Raw genomic sequence first — 25,615 nt, 5'->3', positions numbered from 1 at the left:
AGCTTGCCATGTATATATGCCATGCCACTATATTTTAATATGCCATGACATAAATTTTATTGATACATGCACTATATATTAATATATAATGAAAAATATATTATATTTTGTGTAATATATACCTGGGTTTGATTATTATATTTTGTGGTAAATTTATAATTATATTCAATCAAATTCATGGTCGATATTATAAAACAACTCAGAATTTACTAGCAATATTGTGAGTTTCTTCACCCTTTCTACTCAGCTCAGGGTATTTTCTTAACCGGTGGTAGTGTTTACTTTGACAATAAATAAGTAAGCGTAATGTTTCTATGTTGAATAACGGAATTTGGTTTGATTTATTTATTGTTAAACACATGCTATTAATAATGAAGCATACTCTAATTTACTTCTAGATAAATCACCGCGTGCTATTTGTGTCTATATTTTGCTAGTGAAGGCAGACTTACAAGCTCTCATGCATGCACGGACATGCTCATTTCTTATAGCACTCAGATACACATTCGAAATTTAATAAGGACGCAAAAAGTTAAAAGCGTACTAAGATATTATTTCAAATGTACAATAATAAAATTTATGAAGCAGATTATACGATAATTATTATTATAATTCCTATATGTTTGAAGTAAACTACGGAAATACTACTACTTTTTTTATTAATGCAGCAGGTATTCTCATAAATAATACTCTCAGACTTGACCTTGAGCTTGCTATCCTTCTTCGTATACCTTGTACGTGCTACCTGCACGGCTAGACAGTCCGACGAATTAGTAGCAAGATTTTCCGCAAGTATTTTGTATTAATAAGAAGCGTTTGCTCGATGTTATTGCTCCAGGTATCTCGCTAATAAGCTCGCCAAATGTCACTATTGTAAAGAAAATTACAAAAAAAATAAAAAGTAATGTTTTTATAACGGAGTCGTTACCTGGTTGTCCTTGCCGTAGAGCTTGATGGTGGGGAAGGAAGTGATCTTGGTGTGCTCGAGTTCGTTGGCGGTCGCGTCAATCTTAGCGATGACAACGTCGGCGTCCTTCTCGAAGTGCTCGCCCAGCTTGTCGTAGATCGGCACCAGCTGCTTGCAGTGGCCGCACCTGACACACGACATCACGTCAGCACAGAGATACTTACATAAAGTATTTATTAAAGTATATATATATATATATATATATAACAAATAAAGTCGTCATCTAATGGTAGGTGATCACCTTCCCTAGTAGACACAGGCACACTGTTACACCATCATTGTCTCAATCAGTGACACCAAATTTTTGAGAAAAAATAAAAAACAATAATCGACTTCTTCTTAAAAAGTATTTTTAACTTTCATATATATATTAAAAATTATTTTATATCATTAAAGGTGTATACATAACAATGTATCAGTAGCGTCTGTTTTCTTATAAAAATATATATATTATGCAATACCTTTATCGTGTCGAACTATGACATCACTCGCGGGAGCCAAGCGACAAGCAAATATACTTAAGACGACAACATCAAACAGAATTAACATAATGGGCGTACAATTTTCGAGTCATTAGGCAATCGGACGACGATTAATCATGAACCATTGAATACGTCCTAACGAATCTCTTTCAGGCTACACTTGTACAAATATATAATGTACACGAACAATACAATTAAAGAATATTTAAAAATTATCAATAATTGTTATATAAATTGCGTCATTTTTTTCCTAGAATTATTATTTTTTATAAATATATAAGTTATAATAGCAACAAGTATTTATTAAGTGATTTGGTAGATAGGACATGAGATTTTTATGTCATTGTATAAAATCTATAATCGTCTATGGTATCAAGGTCAAATAGAGTCGACTCACCATGGAGCGTAGAACTCGACGAGGACCTTCTTTTCGGGGTTGAACACGACCTCGTCGAAGTTGGACGCGACGAGTACCTTGACGGGCTTGGCGGCCCAGTCGGCGGGCAGGTCCTCGCTCAGCAGGTGCTGCTTCAGGGTTCCCGCGAAGAATGATTGCACGAACTCCTGCGACACGAGGACGACGGTATACATTCAGTATAGGAAATAGTAATTAACATTATTACAACCCTACTCCTTCTATTACTCTTTCTTTTTATCTATCCGTATGTATGTATGTATGTATGTACGTATGTCTGTTCGTGTTAATATCAGGGATTAATATGATGATTTTTATTAATCTCTCACGAAGATTAATTCACGAAAAAGGTTTCGTATATAAGTTATATTTTTTTTTCTCCAATTTGCTAACCTTAGCCTTGGGCTTTTATTAAGTCAGGTAAAATCGAACGGCCTTGGAGTTTCGCTGACTAAATAAATAAAGTTACACTCTATGTCGTCTACATAGTGGAAAACTACATGTCCCGAAAAAAATTAGTACATTCCTTAAAAATTAACAGCAGTCAATAGTAGTTTAATCTTACTGCAATATAAACTTATATAAATAATAAACGTATTAAATGACATTCGCCCAATTTTCGATTACTTATACGATTGTATAATTAAGAATGTATGTATATATTTAATTATAAACGGTTCATTAAAATAGCGCTCTAGAACTTTAAGCATGTTTAAAGTAACGAACACTATTAATCGTACGTTTCATAGTATTTTACGAGCACTAAAGCAGTGCTTTGGAAACATTTAATTCGATTCGCTGTTTAGACGATTACAAAATAATAAGCATTGCGATTACAATTATATTAACTTATAAAATCTCTTTACACACACAGCGTTAATCGTATTGAAAAAGTATTATTGATTTAAGCTATAAAAAAATAGCTTATACATAGTAGAATTATATATACCCATTGGCTTGCTTGCAGAAATATATAAATATACAGACAGAGACAATACTACGATCAGAAAGCAAGCTGTTAGCAGCTTAAGCTTCAGTTGTTAAGCTATATCTGTAACCGTTAAAGACACTCTCTCATTTATTACGATATTAATAAAAAATATTATTAAGAACTTATATACAGAACCAAATAAAACTACTATAATAAAATAATTTTCATCTAATATTATAAATGCGAAAGTAACTCTGTCCGTCTGATGGTCTGTCTGTAAAGGTAGGTCCACGCGACACAGATTTGGCACAGACTTCTATTGAATTTTATCTGTGCAACTTATCAGCTCAGACAAAAAGTCGGTTTATTGAAAAAGTCTGAGCTTTGTATGAAAAAGTCGGAACTATTCATGAAAGTTGAAACTTTTTCTTCTTTTTCTTCAATATTAATGCAAACTGTTGCTAAAAATAATTGATGTCTTTTTTGTATAAAATTTTATCCATCTCTGATTAGAACTATTCGCACCAAGTCTCGCAACGGTACCGCTAAGAAAATTGTTTGACACACTCTGCATATCCTTAAAACTAAAAGTCGGAGGTAATGAAAAGTCCGTACAGACATTTTGTCGATAGACTTTTCTACTCATACTTGTAGGTCTGTCTTGTAAGATGTCCGAGCGACAAAAGTCTGTGTCGTGCTGACCTACTATTACTCATTCACGACCAAACCTCTGAATCGAATCTGATGTAATTTGATGTGAAGCAAGCTAACATCCGACGGCAAACTCCTAAGACGCGAAGCCACGAGCGACAACCAGTTTGTAAGATTTGAAAAATTTATATAATTAATACTTCCTAACAAGAATAAGATTACTAAGATTATGTTTTTAACTGCTATTGCGTGTGCGAGCTCGCAATGAGACGTCGATAACGATATTTTTTTTTTTTACTTTGTCACGCACATGTAACAATGGCAATCGTTGTGTTCTGGTTTATGTTTCCTCAGTGTAAAAAATCTTAGAAATTGATTTACTCTTAGTGACGTTAAAAATACTAAAATATTATTTTTTATATAAATCGATTCGAATAACATAATTTTTTTAATATTACTATTCATATCTCAAAAGTTAAACAATTTAAGAACTTAATGTTTGTTGAAACATTTATAATAGTTGAAAATTACATTACATATGAACGCATTGTGGGATTAATGATCATCTTTAATTGCTTTAATCTTTTTCAACAACACATCCCTAGATATCTATACGTATAATATGCAAACTAACAATAACAAAAAAATTTATGATAATATTGGTGGTAGGGTACTCTATTCAGAATTTTATTAATTGTAATCAAACATCGCGTAACTTTACTGTTTTATGAAAGGGATTTTGTTATGTGACAATAATATTTTTCATAATGTTACGGACAGACCTTCGCTAGCAAATCTTGACATGTTACTAAAGACGCGAAAAGTATTAAAAAGTATACAAAATCACGTACCTCTACGGCGTTAGCGCTGAGCTCGTCGGTGGCGGGTTTGTACTTGGCCATGTCTTGTTCCAGGGCGATCAGACGAGCCGATGGCACCTCTTCTTTCTTCATGCCGAAGAACTCCAGAATCCTTCACCGAAAAAACATTATTATTATATATACCATTATAAGCACATTGAACAGCACAAGTCGAGGGAATCGGTTAAAATTTTAGTTAATCTGTTAACCCCATTTTTGTATATTTATATTTATTATCTAATTATAACAATGGTCTTATTCGTATATGTATATTATAAATTTACTGTCGAAGAAAAGCTCACTTATGACGTCCCTATCGAAATAAATATTTTACTATGCAAATTAATTGAGATAATTATATTGGATTAACAACAGCCATGGCTTATTTATTCGATGACGAAATGCTAAGAAATTAAATTATTTTAATTATAATTATTATATAACCAAAACCGCTTGCCCATGTACACTAAAACTTCCAAGACGCGCTATATCATTTGGTATAAGTAATTATTATACACAATAAAAACGTGTCCTCATCTATACAAATATTATAAAAGCGAAAGGAACTATGTAAGTCTTTCAAGGCCAACCACTGAACCGAATTTAATGAGCTTGAACCCCATGGAATGACGTAGGCTACTTTTTCATGCCTAGCTCCTGAAGGGCGCCCCTGAAACGCGAGTGAATCCGCGGGCAAAAACTAGTTAATTGATATAGATTGAACATTTTATTCGATCAACTCTAACGTCATACAATTTAGTTCATAGGAAACATGATAATGTATTATTATACATTTAAGTGTATTTTTGCATACCTAACAATGTTTAAGGTTGTATCTTATAACAGCAATGTGCTTATAATGTGTAATTAGATACTCTCAGAGCAAAGGATCAAATGAGACATTAATCATTTAACTATATCTTCATTGCTTTTTTTTAAAATTATTATAACGTACTACCATCGGTACGAATACTTAGTTTAGATAATAATTAGTGTGCTAACAAGAATGACCCTTCGTACGAGTCGATTGTATGAAGATGTCTGAGGCGCAGCAGCGGTCCTTACCTAACGTCCAGCGCTCTTTCCGAAACGCTGGCTTTATTAAATTTTCAAGACTATCTCATTTAACTGTTTGCCGATATCAATCAGTGAGGTCATTACATTTTATATATAAATATTATCTGAGATAAAATAAGCTGTAGTACACGTTGTTCTATACTTCTAATACATGCATATAAATTATTTTATTAATAACAATAATGTAACGAATTCATAAAGTACCAAAACACAAACGGTAACATGTACGTAATTATTGTTTAAAAAAAAATTTAATTACCTCTGGTGATCATCCTCATCAGTGTCGATGGCAACGGTCATGATCCTGTCGCGGTAGTTCTTGGCGACTGGTTTCAGGGAATTCAGGTACTTCTCGAAGTGACCGGTGCTCTAAAGGAAGAAGTTAGAAATACGTTAATAATATAATTCGTACACTTTGAACCAACCAATATAACTATAAGGTAGATACTTTATTAAACTAGTCGTATACATATCTATGTATATTAAGTTACCCGTCTATACTATATAATTTATTATTTTATTTATAATTACATTTTAAATTTGGTATAAAAATGTTATAATCTAAATCTACCACATGTCACGGCTTTTTATTATCTTTATAAAAAAAAGATATGATTTTTTTGAAATACAACTTACTCTTTTTCGATATATTGATTAAAATATTTAAAATAATTATTTCAATGTACGACATAATCTGATAAATACAAACACGTAATACATTAAATGTGTTATACTTCATTATCTAATTTACTTTATCGGTATTAATAGTAATGTATTAAGTATTATACTATTAAAAAGATTATATCGTTTAATGGTCATACAGAGTTATACACGAAATATCAATAAAAGATGTATTTTAATGTAAATTACGTGTTATTCCATACATAAAATATAAACAAAATATCATTCTATTATATAGTATGTCTATATATGTATGTAATAATTGTTGTATTTAAGAAAATAAACAAAGTTACTTATTTGAATATATTGGTAGATATAATATAAGTAAACGTTTATTGTGCAAGACTTAGTCTTTAGTCAGTTTGTACAGGGCGCAATGTTCCGCGCTTAAAATGACAAGAGTTCATTGCCCTGCGAGCTCGGTTACACTTTATCAATATGGAAGTCGGAAGCTACTGTTAATATCATATGTAAATAGTTTTAAAACATCTAAATTAAAATAGGTGTAAATACAAAAATATGTTTATAAAGTTTCGTAACAGTAACTCCGTAAAAAAATTAATTTAACCAGCAATATATTCTTTAAATTATATTTTTTTTAGAACGCTCTTATTCTAAGACACAACAAATATCTTCGATACATCAATCTGATATTAAAAACCTTATAAATTATGATCGACTCTACAATTGAAAGTGCAGTATAATATTGCAAAGATAGAATGATCTCAAAGTAAAAGTAGGGTTACTTTCACCGACGTGAGAGCTAACAGAACTCGTGACCTTATTGATGATGCGATATTTATATAAATATAGACAGATGCAAATATTGTAGGTGACTTCAGTTTTTTTTTTTAATTCATAAGTGACAAAAAAATTAAAGTCATGAAGACAATATGGCCGAAAGCCAAATAAAAAAAATACAAAATTTAAGAATAAAAAGATATTCCAAATTTAAATGTTTGAACAAGTATTTAATTGAAGTATAGTATACAAAAATCGATCTAAGTTCGCTTTCAATGAGGTATTCAAACCGGTAATCGCGTCGGCGTTAGATTTTTACCGTTATAGATAACTGTCTAACGGTTAACGGCACAATAAGAATCAACTATTGGTACTTTTTATTTATATTAATTTTAAAAGCTTACATACATTGTTTAACGATTATGTTTGCTTAAGCGGAACTGAATTTCATATTATCGCTGGACCGAATATAAATAGCATTGCTGATTGCAAATTAAAAAAAAAAATCTTAAGCTAAAATATTTTTTTAAATGTAAAATATTATAAATGTATGCTTAACATATTTACCTTGGACAGGAACAACAGAAGGTGGTACTTGATCTGACCACCAAAGATCTTGGAGGCAGTCTCATGGGAGAACTCAACAATGGTTGGCATACTCTGAACAAACGCCCATGATTTCAGGGCATCTTCTGTGAACTCTTCACCGGAGAATTTGACACTTGGGTCTTCGAACTGTGTACGAAATGTATTTATAAATAAATATTCAGAAAATTTCTATTAAATTATTTACATATTTTTTAATTAAATTATATTAAATAGCTTTGTATAATCAAAATATATATTGTTTAAGTAAGCTCTAAAAACCACTTTGTCATTTTATTAAAACATAAAGAAATTAAAACATAAAGAAATTAAAACATAAAGAATAACCAGCACAAAACTCAAATCTGTACTTTTGGGGTTAGTTACACATGTGACAGAATTTCTCAACATGTTTCTTTTACCAATGAGCAATTCCTGGTTTACAATCATAACCTTTGGGTTGCATATGTCCTAAGTTTTCGGCCATGTCTAAACTCATGTTCAAGAGTTAAAAGAGTGCTATAAATTGATTATTTGACTAATCAAAGTTTCGGAAGTAGTTTATTACAACCACAACAAAATACACTTATATATTATTACACAGGAAGGATGATTTTTGCTTAATGAGGTAATGGTCAATTTATACATAGAGTATAAGTTACATAGATAATTCAATACATTTATATATAATAGTACCCTTGTAAAATATTTCTGATGCTGATAAACACTCAAAATGTAAAAATTGCAATTAAAATGAAGCTACTCTGACATTTAAGATGACCTTGTGATAACGGATATTAATATATGAATACCTATCAGTCACATAGAACAGAAAAAAAGTTAACTTGGTTACCAAAAACTAGTTTGACAAACATAGATAGTCAACATAACTCTTTAGAAAAATAGACCATGTGTAGCAATGATTTTTTTATTTTTAATAGTCAACATATGGCTGGTTGATTGATGGACTGTTGAGCAGTACAGTACATGTATGTGTTAAAAATGTTGTCAGACAAAACTAGTTTGTCATAAACAGGTATGTAGTGTGTGTTTGTGTAGCATATTTAAAGGTACATTTAGCTGTATATCCATTTATATTGTAATTTGTTTCACCTTTAGAATATACATATTTTAAATTATACTATCAATATACATATTGTAAAGTTAATGAAAAAATTGCAAGTATATAAAACAAGAATTACTTACGTTTTTGTAGAGAACAACATCTTCAGCTTGAGCTTCAAGTTCCTCAATGACCTTCTCATCGGTGACAATGGCAAAGATTTGGTCATCAACTAAGCCAGCTGTGTTTAAGAAAGTGACGGCTTTGTCAGTTCCTTGGTCGGGGAAGAAACCGAATATAACAACATTATTAGCTGCAATCAGTTCTTTAGCCTGTTCGGCAGAAGCAACTTCAACTGCTGGTGGACCAGTCTTTTTCTTCAACCATGCCACAATGTCATCAGCTTGGCGTCCACCTTTTAAATAACAAATATATATTAGAAACATACACTTTAGTCATCATTTATAAAATATTTTGAATTTGATATAAATGTTTGTGAACAATGTATAATCAATTTAAATATTTATGCAAATAATAAATTATAGAAATGATTATTACTGATTAATTTATGTATGTATCTATTACAAAAGTGATAAAATTTTATGAATATGAAAAGATAAGGCATCCATTTGTATAATTATCAATATTTGATTCTGTTATCTTATACACAGATTTTTAAATAAATAGGTTTTATATCTAAGTAAATTTTCATATATTTTTATTAAACTCTAAATATAAATATAACTTCTAGGTACACAATTAATCCAAAATTATTTAATCTCATTTTAATTCCATTCCAAAAAGTAATGTATACTAGTTCATTAATTTCAGTATAAGTCATAAAATTAAGAAATAAAGCAAGGTACTAATTACTGTGAACATGTTTTTAAAACATGCACATTAATAAGTGCATGTGACTAATTTTAATGACTGAGTTATATTAAGTGAATTACTAGAAAATGATAATGAATAAAAGATAAGTAAAATAGGATATCTACTTACCGGAATATTCGAGTGGGTTTCCTTTCTTGAAGAAAATTAGAGTCGGGTATCCCTTGACTTTGTGGAATTCGGCCAGATCCTGCTCCTGGGTAGCATCGACCTTAGCCAGCTTGATAGGAGATTCTTCTTCCAATAATTTTGTAGCTGCCTTTGCATACTCAGGCGCGAGCGATTTGCAGTGTCCGCACCATGGTGCATCTGTGACGTAGAACGTATGACTTATGAACTTTACAATACCGCCCGGCGTATTAAAATATCATATTTAAGATAATATCAACGACTGTATAATGAGACAAGATATATTTGTATTACACGTGCAAAGGTTATACAAAGTATTGTACAAAGAATTTAAGTAATAAAAATAAAACTTACAGAATTCTACTAAGACGAATTCATTCGAAGCAATAACATTGTCGAAATTGGCTTTTGATAATACTAGAACATTGTCTTCAGAAGGAATTTCGTCACCGAGCGCGGTACCCAAGAGGGCTATCGCTAGCGAAAATATTATAACACGCATCTTTAATATCTGATGGTCTCACAGCAATTAATAATTCTACTCGGCAGACGAATCCTCACAAAATGCCGAAACTGCCACTTCATTCACACTTGCGCAGTCTCACTTGACGTGGCAGCGTCGATCGTGTGTTTGGCTGTGATTGGTTGCCTGGTTGGATCTATCTATAACATATTTATTTTACTCTGTGGTTGGATCGCTGTTTGTTTTTTTAGTTTCCAAATTCCAACAGATCCAGAAAAGTCTATAATCGATTGAAAAACGTTTCATGGAGTAATGCCTTGTATTAGTAGTTCCCTTTTATACTTTATATAATTCAAGTAAATAAAATTATTATTATTATATATTAATAACATATTAACAGCCCCAATTAGAATAAATAACTTATAATATAATGTGAACTTCCCAGTCTTTCATCTTTGTACTAGTTCAGCACAATTAAATATTTTGCAGAAAATAAGTTGAAAAATATATTTTATAATTAGTTTTATTAAAATGCATTATATGATAAGATGACGTCAGACAAAGAAAAATGGAAGAAGAATTACTGCGCCGACCTCAAAAAAAAAATTGGGATAAGGGCAGGAGAATGATAATCATAATATTAAGATAAATAATATTGAATTAATAATTTCGATCCACTATGATCTTTCTATACATTTGCAGACGATGATAATTAATTGAATTTTCTTTAAAATAAATTATTGTTCTTTGTGATATTAGATTAGGCATCGGCATTGCATTAACTCGAGCTATGGCAAAATTGACTAAGGATTTCTTTGTTAAGCGCTACAAATCAAGAATGTCATTGCGCAAAGATTCAACCTAGTAGCATAATTTTTAAGGTTGGTTAGCGCTAGGCAAATACAAATTAATTATATACTACATAAGAATATGAATATATAAGAATACTCGTAATCTATCAATTCAATTAATCTCACGTCGACTACTACAGTCTTTAAAATGTATACATTAATTTCATGTACAAAAGCATAAGCATAAAATATTAAAAAAATATGCGGTATCTATCTTAAGAAAATTAATAATTTCTAAAAAAAAATATATTTTGAATTTGAAATGTAGTTTATTGTTGGCAATATTGTATTTATGTCACTTAAATAATATCTTTGACATCTAAGTTTGATGATCGAACAATGAACATTGGCATTTGGCGACTGGCGTTCGACTACTGATTTAGTAATATAACAATTTACATCTCAGTCAGTTATTTATAATCTAAATCTAAAAAGATATTGATGAAATAAGTGCTGTTTTTCACTATCGTGTATTTTTATAAATAAATAAATATTTTGTCTAATTTTATTATGTTTAATTTTTATACACCGTGTATTGTTTTTATTTATCGTGACTGGCATTTGGGGAAACACATTGTGCAGAAGTATTGTATACGAATGAAAAGCAACGATTAAGAGTTTGTCACCGTTAAAAGTCATTTAAAATTAAATGATCTTCATTATACCGTAATATCATTGATTATACTATATAGTTGATCAAATCATAATGAAAAGTAGTTATTAGTGTGTTTTAGATTTATGGTAATTTGAATTATACGAACCTATTATTTAATTTTTAAATTAATTATCTATATTGATTTGTGCACACAAACAATTAAGATCTATGTTTATTATAAATATAATTGTTATAAAGATTAAAATACAGTTTCAAAAATATGATTTCACTAAACAAATCTGATAACAATATGTCATCCTAATCAATAACACATTTGAATGGCCTTCATTATAGCAGACTTAAGAATTTATTTTAGAAATTTAAAATTTGGATACTATCCAATTTTTATTCTTGAGCACTTCCGAAGTCCAGTTATAAAATGGTTTTCATTGAGAACATTACTACACTGTAAAAGATTTCCTATTAGAAGGTATTAATATTGACTAAAAATTAAGTAAATTTAAAAAAAAAATCTGTATATATTATAACATTTCAGATGCCAGAATATACAGTGACATCAGAAATATATGAGGAGTTTGATTATAAGACTGATATAAAAGCAAGTAAAAATGGCCGTAAGTGTATTTTAATTTTCAAGAAAAATATATACTTAATAAAAATCGAACTTCCCTAAATACTAATTAATATATAGCTTAATTAGTTATACAAAGCATTTTAATTCCAATAATTATCAAATATTTATTATATACATTAAAAGCATGAGTCAATTTAACAAATGTTAAAAAATTTAATATTTTTACATTCTTTATTATCAGTGTTGCACATCATTTTAGATGTTATATCTGAGTTCCCATTTTTGTTGCCACGAGGCAACAATCAAATTCAGTTTGACAAGGATGATGATTTGGATGTAGAAAGACCACTAAAAGAAGTAATCAAGATTGGTAAGCTTAATATTTTTCATTTATGCCTTTTAATTAAAATTATAAAAATTGTAGTAGAAAGATAATGTTACAAACTACAAGAATTACTTTTAATTTTTACATGTAGACATAATTTATATATGTATATAGGATTTTTGTATGTGGTATTGTTTCATTTATTCTTAATTTATTTCTTTTTATCTATATTGTATGTCAAGCAGTCAGGAGGACTGCTTTTATCGGCCATCAAAAATGGAGACAGTCCAAATGTGCACGAATTAATAGCGCACATGAAATTTTAGTCTCCCCTCACTCTCATGATCCGACGGAAGCGCCAATCCGATAAGACCTGAAAGAGTTCAGGTGCTTTCTGTAACTCGAGAGTGTTGACAGTACCCACTTCCAAATTTCTTATTGCTACTGAGAATATCTCGACAGATTTTTCAATATATGCACTTAGCTACTACAGTCTAGAGTCTAGACAAACGAGGCAGTATTGCGTATTTCATAAAAAAAAAAAACCTGTATGACATAATTTATGATGAGTAATAAATAATAAGCCCTGTATAAAAAAACTTAATCGTAAAAAATTTGGTATTTCTGTTTGTATTCAAATCTGGCGACATGTGATTCTGGCAAAGTGTGTGTTTTTTTAACTGTTTTTGTATTTTTTTGTTATTAGAACACAGTTCAAAAACTAAGATATCATTAGTTGGTTTACAAGTGTGGAGAGGGGCATTCTTGCTGGGAGATTTACTTATACACTTAGGACAAACTGGTCAACTAAGTGGCAAAACTTTGTTAGAACTTGGTGCTGGTACAGGTTTAACAAGCTTTGTAGCTGCTTTGTTCGCGAAGAAAGTTGTTTGTACAGGTGAGTGTGGTTATAAAAGGTAAAGTAGCATTAACATTTCAACAGCTAGGCTAGGCTAAAATTATATCCAACATAATCAAGTTTCCTCACGATGTTTTCCTTCGCAATTTGCTGACCCCCATGAAATGGGGCTTTCCATATTTAAATCCGCAATCATCGGTTATCGGTGTTTTATAATGTAAAAATAATCTTATACCTTCTTAAACCTTAAATGTGATATATTATGTAATATATTTTATTTTGGGATAAATAATGGGACCAATGGCCACAAGTTCAAAAGTAGCCAACAGCCAATCAGATTCTCATGTAATTATTTGTCATGTCGTGCGAACGATGAAAAGAATAAACGTGAGGAAACCTGCCCAAAAAAAAGAAACAGTCTACTCAATGCACACACTATTAATACACATTTCGTGGTAGCTTAGACCCACGAAATTAATTGACATACATAGTAAATATCATATGATGACCAATATATAACACTAATGTCCGAATTTACTCGTAACAGAAATTGAACACAAATAACGCTGCCGCTACAACAGACCACTCATAAGTTTAAAGGCCATGAAATAAATATCAAAACTTTTTAGTATTATTAATACCAACTTTTATGTTTAGAATGTTACCATAAAAAATCAAAACTTTAAATTTGTTACAGATATTGATTTAGGAGGTATTCTAGATCTCATTAAATTGAATGCAAAATATAATTCAAAGCTAATAAAATCGCAGTTTAGAGTGATGCCATTAGATTTTACGAAGTTAGATTGGAACCGAGTTTTATTGGATGAAATTGAGCGAACCGATATAGTAATAGCAGCTGATGGTAAGATTACTTCCCAGTATTTTTTTATAAAAATTACGTCAGACAATTTTAATGCCACCTCAGTGCTTAAGATACACTCGGTCACATTGAGAGCAACGAAAAATAAAGCTTAATATATTATGTTATAATAATGTACCGATTTATTCATCCAACAAAAAACATGCACTCATTAATGTTCAAATCAAAAAGTTTTGTACATCAATTTGTTTTCCTCTAAATAAGTCCTTGAGTTTATACTAAAAGGTATATTTGATTGCAACTACGTCTTAATTTTAATTAGTATTAACGTTATAAAGACCGTCTAGAAATTTGAAGGTCGCAGGTTCGATCCTGATACAACACAAACAAAGTGAAATTGTATGTCAATAATATGAAAAACCAGTCAAAGGCTATTCATGTGTTTTTGTTAACTTTACAAATATCCATATCATATGACGCTGGATTGTTTGATATTGTTTAATTCCCCATTAATACTTAATTAATTCATAACAATATATAAAAATATGTCTATATTTTATAGTGATCTACGACGATGACCTGACTGCTGCTTTTATATCCACTGTCCAGAAGATACTCAACACAAACCCGCCAAAAACCTTATACATGGTGTTAGAGAAGCGTTATGTCTTCACTATAGAGCACATGGACTCCGTTGCGCCTTGTTACGAAACATTCCTCACACTTCTGGATAAAGTAAAGACAGACACTCATTCCAACTGGATATTGGAACAACTACCTCTTGACTTTCCTAAATATTTTACGTACGATCGTGTAAAAGACCTTATTTTGTGGAAAATCACTTCGAATCAAAATATTTAAAAAATACTGTGATATTATATAATTTTTAAACTTTAATGGGCTTTTATTTATTTTGACTTTATACGCTTTAAATTCACATTCCTTTTTTAAATTAGGAACAACTTAATTGCGATATGAAAAAAATATTATTCATATTCAAAGGGATCATAATACTCACCGAACTGAAGCAACAGAAAAAGAAAATCTTATAGGTAAACAACTAATAATAATAAGTTAACATAATATTAGGTCGTTACATATGAAATTAGCATTTTGTCGTACTGACCACTTTGATCTCTTTGCTTAAGACCCAGCCAAATCCTGCCCTAAACTAATTGACTCAGAAAAAGTTACTTGTGAGTGTTTGGTGGACTAGCGCCAGTGTCGTTCACAAATGCATAGATAAAGATAACCAAAGATAATACTTTAATTCATTAAAAATATTTTACAAAAAAAAAAAATTACTATATTCCTCTCGTACAAAACGTCAATTTCATATGTAAGGTCCTAATATATTCGTCCAACGTCTCAAGAACTGTTGAGCACTAGTGATGCCATACGGAGTAAGTACGCGTAAACTCATCCCGCAAATATTTGACGACGATGACCAGCATCATTATCAAATATGCGACGAGAAAGCTACAATAGGCTATTTGACAATGCGAAAAATAAAGTGTCAATTATTGTAATCAGTATATATTAAGAGTTATTTATTAACGAAAGTTGAAAATAATAATTAATTTATTCAAAAATACTTAAATAAAAATGCATTCTTTTAAACGTTTGTCACGTGATACAACACGCTCCTGATTGGTCGGGCTTATGATGACGTCACTTGCTTGTTAACCTCGTTTGCCTACTGTATGTGGATTATATGTGCCTCAGATTACAATACAGGGCACGTGACGTCACCGTCCCCATTGCAGCGCCATGTTATCATAGTAACGTTTTCGCGCGATATTTAAATATGGAATTTTTAATTTGATATTTTTCAGCAAATATGTACAAGAATTTAAAAAAACAACTTTTACGGGGTTCCTTAACCTCTACTAAATAGTATAAAATGGATATTAAAAACCAGTCAAATAGCCTTTTGCAGGATAGCGTATCCCACGCAGTGTTTGCATTATCGCGTCAGACGAAAAGTATTTTATATCGACGACAGCAAATACGCGTTAGGAACACTGGCGAAGAGAGCATAAATGGCAAATATCAAAAAGATCTTGGATTACACCCTTAAAATGGCGAATTTATAGTTGAGATGATCCGATTTGACCAGGTTGGCCGAATACTATCCAGACAAAGGCAAATGAATCCAGAATCCAACACATTCCGAGTCAATAAAGAATTCTGGAATCTATGACTTCTATGTAAATTGCATATCCTACAACTTAAATGGTGATGCTGTCTGGTATAACAAAATACAAATTAAAAACATATGTGTAGATACAAATTAGAATTGAACAAAATTAAAAAACAAAGAACTAATAGGTACTGGCTTAGATCAGGTCACTTCCATTTTAGTAAAAACGTTATGACACTATTTTTAGCACGTGAAATTAAAAGATTAAGGCACGTTTTTTTTTAAGAAATTATAATCTTAATAATGTATTGAAATAAATAATCATTAAAAAACTATTTTATAATTTCGAAGTACAAAATAAAATAAGCATTTAACAATATCATCCAATAACTTACTAGTATATTTTTTTCAACAATTATTTTAAATATAACGCGCATTCATTCTCATCCTTATTTATATTCTGAGTGGAAATTACTTTTGAGTGGGCCACAGCTCGTTATATTTTGTAAGAAAAGTTTTTCGTAGTTCCGAATTCCTAGCCTGTTGATCCTTTTCTTTGCTTAGAGTTTCAATGCTCTGCCCAACGCAGAGGTCGCCAGTAAAATGAATAATTACCACTTGAGTGTTGAATGAAACATTTTTATCTGGGATTTGTTTCGTATAACTAATCTGTGGTCCGAAATCCAATGCGAATGTTAAGGACAAATCATCTGTTCAAAAATAAGTATATATCAGTTATAGTTCGTCGATATGGCTTAATAACCTATATAATAGAAGATTAATATAGCGAAAAATAATGCGTTAAATTGCAATCATATTTCACGGTTCACAATCTGACTGTAAGAATATTTCGACAGTTTACAATCTGACGAGATAGATTGTAATCTAACCATGTTTGTAATCTTACGGTGACACATATATTACGAAAACAAAATGTGATAAACGAAACAAAAGCTATAAATACGCGCAGTTATATACCAACGATGGCACTGGCAATAGTTGTAATCCTGTACCTACAGCTTGCAAGTTATTGGCATGTCTAATATATAGATATTTTAACAACAACACAGTTTGACTTCTTTAAAATATGTTAACAATTCCACATTAAGCAACTAAACAACACCTCAAAAAATTTAAATTACCAGCGTTTTCTTGGTTTTCTGGGTCCTGTAACGACGAATCTCCCGTGCACTCTGGTACGCAGCGACCATCTTTGAGAATTCCGCGCATTGTAGTCAGTTTACTAATTGCTTTCTCATTCATTTTGTTCATCTGTTCGCTTTTGTGCTTGTCAATATTCCTGAGAAATTTTTTCATCTGAAAATAACGGTTCATTTTAAAATATACTTAAGCTTTGCATTTTTATATTTAACATATTTTCAGTAATTTTATAACTTTAAGAAACTATCATACCAGATATTAAAATAAAATAACTTACAGTTTTCGACATTTTTTTGGGTGGATCTTGATAGGACATTTTAGGCTCACCGGGATTACTACCCGTAACATATAACGTATTTTTTGGTATGTTAAAATCTGAATGTACAGAAGATTGGGTTTCCACTGCCTCCTTTGTCCGATTTGGTGCAGTAGAAGATTTACTATTGGTGGGCATGTAGGGAGTGTTCGCTGCATCTTGTGGCGGCGTTTTGTTTGGACCTTTCTTGTGATGTCTCTTCCTACGCACAGGTGATTCGTCGTTCGACAGGCTTTCATCAGAGGTTGAGGGAAATACTTCGTTTAAGGTGAGCACTTCAACATTGCATTCGTCTATATTAGCTGGATTCTGTATTCCTGCCACCTGACAGAGCTGATCGGTCGAGTGAATGCTAATAAATGATTTTTGACCGCCGCATAGATTAGATTCTTCCGACGAACCAGACAGCTTTTTTGACACAGTCACTTGAAAAAAACCCGGTAAAGCATTAAATCATGAAAAAAAAAAACATAGATGCATGATGAAACGGTAATCTATATCATGAAATCTGAACCTGGCACTCACCAGCATAAGAACAGCTTTCAGTTTGGTCACAACTTAATAATTCACCTGAAAATAAAAGAGTTTATAAAACTAAATAACGCAACGAAGATATTTGTTCTAATTATATTTTTACCTTCATTATCTTCGATCTTTTGTGTATCTAATCTACTTTTGTTCGTTTTTGATTTGTGAGCATTCTTTGAATTTGACATATTTAAACAATAAATTTCAATTTGTGCTTGTCAAATGGCTTCCCATTTTTATTTTTATTATCGCTGACAATTCTATTTTTAATAATTTTATTTATGAGTATTGTGATCAGTTGTTGAAGTCACCTTTTTAGTAAATGGTCTTGTCTATGATTTGTTATATCGGTATAGCATCATTAGCAAAAATAAGAATTTCACAATTAAGGCTGATTTTGTGCACCTGTGTCAAATTAGATACCCACATTTTCCAGCAAATAAATCGTACCCTTATGTTTGCATCTCAAAGTGCAGTAGATTACTTACTTTAAGTTTCGCGATCATCTCTGAGGAATTGTTTATTTATATATGTGCCGGATAAAAATCTGCCATTAGTTTGCCCAAACTGTTTTAGAGAAGCATGTTGGAAAGTTCCATACCTTCTCCACAAGAGAAAAGGTCTTTGTAAACCAGTGGGATATTCACAAGTTACTGCATACCTTTTTTGTTTAAATTTTTAAAACTATTATATAACTTATGTATAATAAATATAGAATTGGTAATATAAAAAACAAATATTTACTGAAAATAATCATTATATTTCATTTCATAAGTACAAATAATTACTGAAATTACTCAAATGTTACAAAAATAACAAAATAGTTTTCATATCATCAATCATTGCAATATGGAAATACATTAAATAGTTAATAACGTAAACACACAACTAATACTATTGTAAAAAAGTGCTGCTACTCGACAATCACATTACATTCACCCGAGACCATGATTGAGAAAAATATAAGGCAATATTGCATTGCAGTCTTTAATGTTTCTTGGAAGTGCTTCGAATCCAGTATTTGAACAACGGCTAGCGACACGAGACGCTTCATTATTAATTTACTATCTAATAAGACCCTTTTTAATCTATATTTTACTTCATTGAAAAGTTCAACTGTTTATTGCTATTCTGAGATTTTCCTAATGACTATGTTAATAAAAATTGGTACCACAGCAACAGTTTATCGTTAATTCCGGAAGATTTGCAACGCATTAAAGTTACCTTATTTTGTATATTATTGCAATCAATTCGTTACGTTTATTTATGTATGTCCTTATAACACTGGGAGCGCAATTTGTAGTCTTTATTTTCCATCAGTCTATTGGTTAGAAATTATTACAGTAATCTATATTATGTATCATAGAAGTGTCTAGTATTTGTAAATAACAAAATAATACATAGCTTTCAAGAGAGGAGATCCAAGATCGGCAAAATAATATGTCATAATTTAAACTTATATATTGACATCCATTTAATGGACTGGTATCTAAAACTTATAATTAACGGCAGTACCCACAGAATAACTAGTCAATTAATGACAATAACAGGTTCATTTTAAACCTAAATTGATATGGCGCCAATGATAAAACAATATTGAACTGCGAGACTAAATAACGATTGGTCTCTGAACAGAATAGGTGTCCGAAATACCTGAAAATAATATCACTTCCAGGTTGTACTAAGAGCCTCGAATACGGAGACCAGTTCTTGATCCGATAAAATACTGAACATTCGCTATACGGAGCTCTTTCTCTCCGATATCGACGACCGTTTGCGACTCTGTATACTGCCGGATGACATTTTCCGCTTACTGTCGCCGTTGCCCGGCCCGGGACTGCCCGATTTGGTAAAATTAGAACTAGTGCTCGCCATTCTATTGGCGTTCTGGAGGTTCGAGGTTTTTCGTCTGACCGATGGGGAAGCTTCGACGTTGTTTAACTTCACGGATGTGGTCGGCGGTTTTTGTTCTATGATCACAGGTTGTTGGTACTTTCCCACAGCGTTCCAATGTTCTCTCTGCGCTTTAAGGGAATCGCGCATCTTTTCTTTGGCCTCGGCATTATCCGCTAACATTTGGTTGAGCATTTGCACAGTTTGGTAGAGCGCGACCGGACTGAGCAGTCCGAAGTCGTGCAATGAGCACATGTGGAGTATAAAGTTTCTGTACAGATTCTTTTCGAGTAGTTCTTTCCCTTTCATCTGCAAGAACATTTGGCAAGCTAGCGGTATCTGACAGTCTCCGACGTAGTTGTACTTCATTACGTGCAAATTCCACATCTTCATTAACTCCTTTTCACCCTCGTTAACGTCCGTGAACTCGTCGATCATCATCATGGTCTTCTGTTGAAGCCACAGCGGGTCCGTTTCACTCTCCGAGTCGATGTCTAGTTCGTTCGGGTAGACTGGAAGACAGGTGATCGTGTGATGGTATAATCTGAAAAACAAGTAGCGAAAGAGCTAGGATTAGCCAAAGCGGTATACTCGTGATAATAATATGACCTTACTTTTAGTTAGGTAATTATATTATTGATGATAGTTATTAACGAATACTAGGTCAACTCAGATGAGTTTAACAGTTACTCTATCATTTGTTATTACAATGCACAAGAGACGTAACATCCTTGACTCTCAGTACAGAAGCGAAATATAGAAACAAGTATTGCTGCTTCTAACAATACCAATATCTAAATACTGTAATATTATATCACGGGAGTTTATTAATCCCTTGAATTAATTAATCCATCGTAGATACTGCAACTGGAAAGCGTTTGAGAAGGTCGGAGAAAAAATAATTTGAAACTGGACTATATAGATAACGTAATATATAAGCAGTTAACGCAAACGTGGTCAGGTCAGGTATATCATATATATTTGTATATTACTGATATATTTTTGTATTTCAAATGTCGGAACAGAGCATATCAGACTCGGATCGGGCGCTCACCGGTTGTGGCCCGTGAGGTAGGGGCGCTGCGCGTCGGCCGCGTCGGCGTCGTCCAGCTCCAGGAACTCGGCGAGGCTGAGGCGCGTGGCGCGGCGGCGCGCGCGCGGGCGCCACACCAGCAGGTGCGTGAGGCACGCGCGCCGCGTGGGGCCGGCGCGGGGCCCGCCCGCCGCGCGCCCGCCCGCCGCCACCAGGTCGTGCGGGCTGCCCGTGTACGAGCCGTCGTACAGCTCGTTGATGGACACGTCGATGCGCGCGCCGCCCGGGATCGGCTGCGTCACGCGCGCGGTCAGTGTCCGTGGTTCCCGAACCACGATAGAGATTCACATATTTCGAGGGGATAACGATATGTGTGGATGTCTAGGTATAGTCTAATTATAAAGATATTATTAATTATACTGTTTTAAAAGTTGACACGTAGAGTAAACAAGTTATAGACAAATATCACTGACAGAAATGAAATCGTTAAAATTAATTTATAAAATAATAATTAGAGGCCCCCACTCGAGGCGTCGAGACCTTTCGATCCGGCCCCGGGCCTGATCACTTAGCAGATCGTCGTGGCTATGTCCTAGCCGTTACCGTTTCTACAGCAGATGTGAGCGAGCGATACGAGACATGCACTATTAAGCGGGGTATTAATAAATATTAGATGGAGCTTAAATTAAAAAACCTAAAGTTAGTAACTTACGAAATACGTAAAATTAAATCGCGAGTGACACAGTTTCAGATGTTTGAGCAATGAGTAGAGAGTGCCACAATCTAGTGAACACCACGGACAGTGTAAGTCGTCACATGCCTCCGTCTGCTGCCTTGAGTTATTGTTGTAAAGGAACTGATAGATGATCTGCTGACGTTTTGAGTCGCCATCGTTTGTCTCCATTTTTAATTTTTCGCCTGTGAAATAATAACATGTAAAGCATCCAAAAATTTTTTTTTTTGCCTTTGTTTTTGGACGAGCGTATGGGCCACCTGATGGTAAGTGGTCACCACAGCCCATATACAATGGCGCTGTAATAAATATTAATCATTAATCATCAAAAATACGCAACCAACCTTGGGAATTAAAATGTTATGTCCCTTATGCCTGTAGTTACACTGGCTCAGTCACCCTTAAAACCGGAACACAAAAATACCGAGTACTGTTTTTGGCGGTAGAATATCTGATGAGTGGGCGGTAACCCAGGCGGGCTTGTACAAAGCCCTACCACCCAGTAAAAACAAAATTACTAGCTCAAATTAAATTTAACTTCGAACTTAAGAAAAGTAAATAGAAAAATATTGATTACCATTTTTGATTTCACTTATAGAACATTTTTGTGAAGAAAGTTTTTCTTTCGTAGAACATGGTTCTTTCTTTATACCATTAGCTTCTCCGGCTTGTTGATAGAGTTTAGGTCGGTTCACTAAGCCATTTGTCGGCTCTTGACTCCAGCTAAGTTTTAGTTTCAAGAGTGGTCTCACTTTGAATATATTGAATGGGTTTGATTCTGAATGAACGTCATTTTCCTAAAACATAATAATTTAGACCTATTACTATAAAATGTCGCTAATTTTGGATCTTATTTGGAAATGTAAAATATAAAATTATTTAATTTTTCTCAATAGACTAATTTCATTCAAGTTATAACGTGAACAAATACTCACATTAGGAATCGTTTCCCACTGAGCCATTAGTGCTTTATGTGGAGACCTGGCGATGGTGGCACTCCTACCACCAGGAGTGACGTCATGTAATACTAGGTCATACTCCCCATTAGTAAGAAGACAGCGATTATGTTTGTCATAGACAATGAGTTCACTGCCATAGAGCTTGCTCCATTTATTATCCATGCTTGGTGAGTTTAGGTCTGTCGATGATTTAAGACGTTTTGTCAGCGGTTCTGAAATTAAGGATAATATTATTACAAGAAAAGATGCATGCATGAGAATATTCTTTATAATTTTGCCCTCATGATTACAGCTGAGGGATTTAATTCATTGTTAAAGGGAGATTAACTAATGGTGCAGAACATATTATAGAAAGTTATTACCTTTAGTTTTTATTTCATAATTGAATATAATAGAATAAATAGTTACTCAATCTGATATTGGTAATGATAAGCCCTTACTACATTTCCACAGTGCCCTTCGACTAACCCAAGAGGTTTTTCCCCCATTTTATCATACATTGTATTTACTCTTTCTATCATATCTACCACAGTTAATTTGTAAACATGATAATCTAACATTTAAATCTTTGTGATATCTAATAGCCTAATGAAAAGTTATAGCAACTTGACATAAAAGAAAAAATGTTTTAATACTTTTTTAACGTATTACAAAAGATCTAAAAATACATAAGTGCAAAATATATTCCAATATACGTTGACTAGCCCAATATTAGGCTCTGTGAGACAAATTACATGCAGAACAGTAAAAAATATTACAATAGTCAACTATCAAAGAAACTGTAAACATGCCATTTAGCATCTCTAATCTGTACCCACACTCCCTGCTCTTGTTGTATACTACTCGCGGTTTATGTTTGACCGACAAACTTAGATAAGGCATATTGTGACATATTTTTTGTAGTTACTCTTTCATGCTATAAGCAAAAATCCATCCTTTTATCTCAAATTGACACTAGTCGCTAGTACCGCAGCACTCACTCAGTTAGGTCCAAACACTAATCAGAATCTTTGGATGCTTGTATGACAGTTGTATGTTGAGCACACTGGTTACAAATTCATATTGCAGTTGCCTTATAAATTGCGCATAAATTATTTAGGGTTTTGGTATTAATTGAAACTATTCCAATAATATTTAAGTACTGCTATATGAACTCTGTGTTACCAGATGCACTTTTGTGTTATAAGCACAAGTTACAAGTACACAGTTATAAGCACAAGTTAAACAATGTTTACAATGATACGAACCTGCTAATTTTTAAAATCTTAATGTTGACATTTTAATTAAAATTTTTAATTAAAATGTCAACATTTTCTTCAAATAACACTCAAATATTAGGACAATATTTTCATCATTTTGTGATATTATTTGCTATTAAATATATTATTTAATTTTTTTCAATGAATATAAGTCAATAGTGTACTAATTTTTATGGTATATTTTATGAATATATATATTTAGCTTATTTGCTTATAATGTTATGGCAAATATAATATATGCTAGTTGTATGTATACTCACCATCACTTTCACCATTTGTAATTTCTGTAGAACTCGCTCCATTGGTGTTTGCAGATGCTTTAGTGACTGTGACCCTTAGCATTAGCATATAAGACTTAACATTAGGTCCCTGGGAGGGACTGAAGGTATCACTTGAAATGCTGACCGCTGAAGCCATTGCTGGAGGTTCTGATGTTGAAGGGTTAAGAGGAACTGAACAACTGCCAACCTAAAATGTTTAAAAAAGCCTCAGGCATTCATTGGTACTGGTACTGCTTAAGATTAAGATACAAATGTAAGTATTGTTCTAACAATATGGTTGCCATACTTAAAAAGGTAATCTTTAATGTCCTATCTTTGTTAAATTAAAAATAAAGAGTGAATTATATATTTATACAGTAAATAGTTTAAAATAAGAGAATGTTTTCAAATTCATCAATTTATAATCAATCAGCTTGTTATTTTTCATGAAACACTTACTGAAACCTCCACAATGGCTGAAGAGCTCTCCTTTCTCTTTTTGTGACATATCTTTAATAATAAAGTTTCTACTTTAACTTGGAAATCTCTGGGATCGTCTAAGCTTTTGTCGTAAAATCCCAAAAACGTTAAAGTCATGTAACCTCCTAAGCTATTGGGCTGCAGCTCAGTACTCTTTTTCACGGTTATCTTTTCCAGTAAAGAATCAACTTTAAAACCGATGCGACCTTTATTACTTCTTGACATTCGACGCTTCATGTAGGACAACGTCCTGTTTAAGAAAATAGGCTGTAAATCAAAATAAAGCACTTTGAATAAACACTTGCTAAATCGTTTATTTACACAATCACTGAAACTTAATACGAACCGATAACATATTTCTCGTCCGTAAAAATCTGTATATTTGTGTTGGTTCTGAAATAAGAATATAATTTGAATGTTTTTTTATAATTACAAATTATCCTTGTGAGAGCGCGTCTTATCATCACTCATAATCACAACTTACTTTCGAAAGCTTGTAAGAATAACTCATGGTCAGCCTGTAAGTGATCGATTTTAGAGTTTTTGTTTGTTTCACTATCTTTATCACGCTTCTTTGGGGGCATTTTAGGTTTCACCTAGCCAACTTAGTACTGAAACCGCCAAGTTCATCAGTTCGTTGACTTGACAGCGTCAGGTCAAACCATAGACGATAAATAACTTATGCACGCTGATCACTAACGCTTTTAGTTGATTTTATTGATAAAATTTCTGCACGAAATGTTATAAATATGCTTAATGTCTCATTTAAAAACTTTCATTATTATTATTATTTAAATAAAGAATAAATTAAATATTTTTAGTAATTTTACTATTATAGTAAATGCCTGTCTAGTGTGTACATCTAG

General features: G+C 32.3%; 4 protein-coding genes across 5 annotated transcripts in view; 1 reads left to right on the top strand and 3 right to left on the bottom strand.

Annotated features, from left to right (window-relative positions):
- The window catches only part of Pdi (Protein disulfide isomerase), a 340,404-nt gene extending 330,290 nt beyond the window's left edge, over positions 1–10,114 (bottom strand). For both annotated transcript variants that reach the window (XM_064217245.1, XM_026643475.2), the window contains exons 1-8: positions 9,828–10,114; positions 9,456–9,653; positions 8,597–8,868; positions 7,373–7,540; positions 5,643–5,752; positions 4,298–4,418; positions 1,847–2,013; positions 929–1,094 (exon numbers count right to left, since the gene is read on the bottom strand). In XM_064217245.1, the coding sequence (XP_064073315.1) occupies positions 929–1,094; positions 1,847–2,013; positions 4,298–4,418; positions 5,643–5,752; positions 7,373–7,540; positions 8,597–8,868; positions 9,456–9,653; positions 9,828–9,975 (1,350 nt within the window). In that variant the 5' untranslated portion in view covers positions 9,976–10,114. The remainder of the gene's footprint in view (positions 1–928; positions 1,095–1,846; positions 2,014–4,297; positions 4,419–5,642; positions 5,753–7,372; positions 7,541–8,596; positions 8,869–9,455; positions 9,654–9,827) is intronic.
- A 1,586-nt stretch (positions 10,115–11,700) lies between these two features.
- On the top strand, positions 11,701–14,881 carry LOC113403052 (methyltransferase-like protein 22). Its single transcript, XM_026643477.2, has 6 exons — positions 11,701–11,872; positions 11,939–12,017; positions 12,237–12,347; positions 13,009–13,200; positions 13,859–14,026; positions 14,547–14,881. Exons 2-6 carry the CDS (start codon positions 11,939–11,941, stop codon positions 14,843–14,845), a joined length of 849 nt encoding a protein of 282 aa, XP_026499262.2. The 5' UTR covers positions 11,701–11,872; the 3' UTR covers positions 14,846–14,881.
- Positions 14,882–16,447: 1,566 nt separating this feature from the next.
- LOC113403072 (uncharacterized) lies at positions 16,448–18,392 on the bottom strand. Its single transcript, XM_026643514.2, has 5 exons — positions 18,242–18,392; positions 18,130–18,174; positions 17,566–18,029; positions 17,270–17,444; positions 16,448–16,837 (listed from the first exon to the last, which is right to left on the bottom strand). The coding sequence occupies exons 1-5, from the start codon at positions 18,318–18,320 to the stop codon at positions 16,599–16,601; spliced, it is 1,002 nt and encodes a 333-aa protein (XP_026499299.1). The 5' UTR covers positions 18,321–18,392; the 3' UTR covers positions 16,448–16,598.
- Positions 18,393–18,871: 479 nt separating this feature from the next.
- LOC113403033 (polycomb protein suz12-B) lies at positions 18,872–25,411 on the bottom strand. The gene is made up of 9 exons (XM_026643441.2): positions 25,234–25,411; positions 25,096–25,142; positions 24,729–25,016; positions 24,270–24,477; positions 22,727–22,962; positions 22,369–22,588; positions 21,771–21,976; positions 21,080–21,351; positions 18,872–20,569 (listed from the first exon to the last, which is right to left on the bottom strand). Exons 1-9 carry the CDS (start codon positions 25,331–25,333, stop codon positions 19,870–19,872), a joined length of 2,277 nt encoding a protein of 758 aa, XP_026499226.1. The 5' UTR covers positions 25,334–25,411; the 3' UTR covers positions 18,872–19,869.
- Between the last annotated feature and the right edge of the window lie 204 nt (positions 25,412–25,615).

Source organism: Vanessa tameamea, chromosome 16, assembly GCF_037043105.1.
Source record: "Vanessa tameamea isolate UH-Manoa-2023 chromosome 16, ilVanTame1 primary haplotype, whole genome shotgun sequence".
Classification (NCBI taxonomy): Eukaryota; Metazoa; Arthropoda; class Insecta; order Lepidoptera; family Nymphalidae; genus Vanessa; species Vanessa tameamea.
This window is presented reverse-complemented; position numbering and strand designations above follow the sequence as displayed.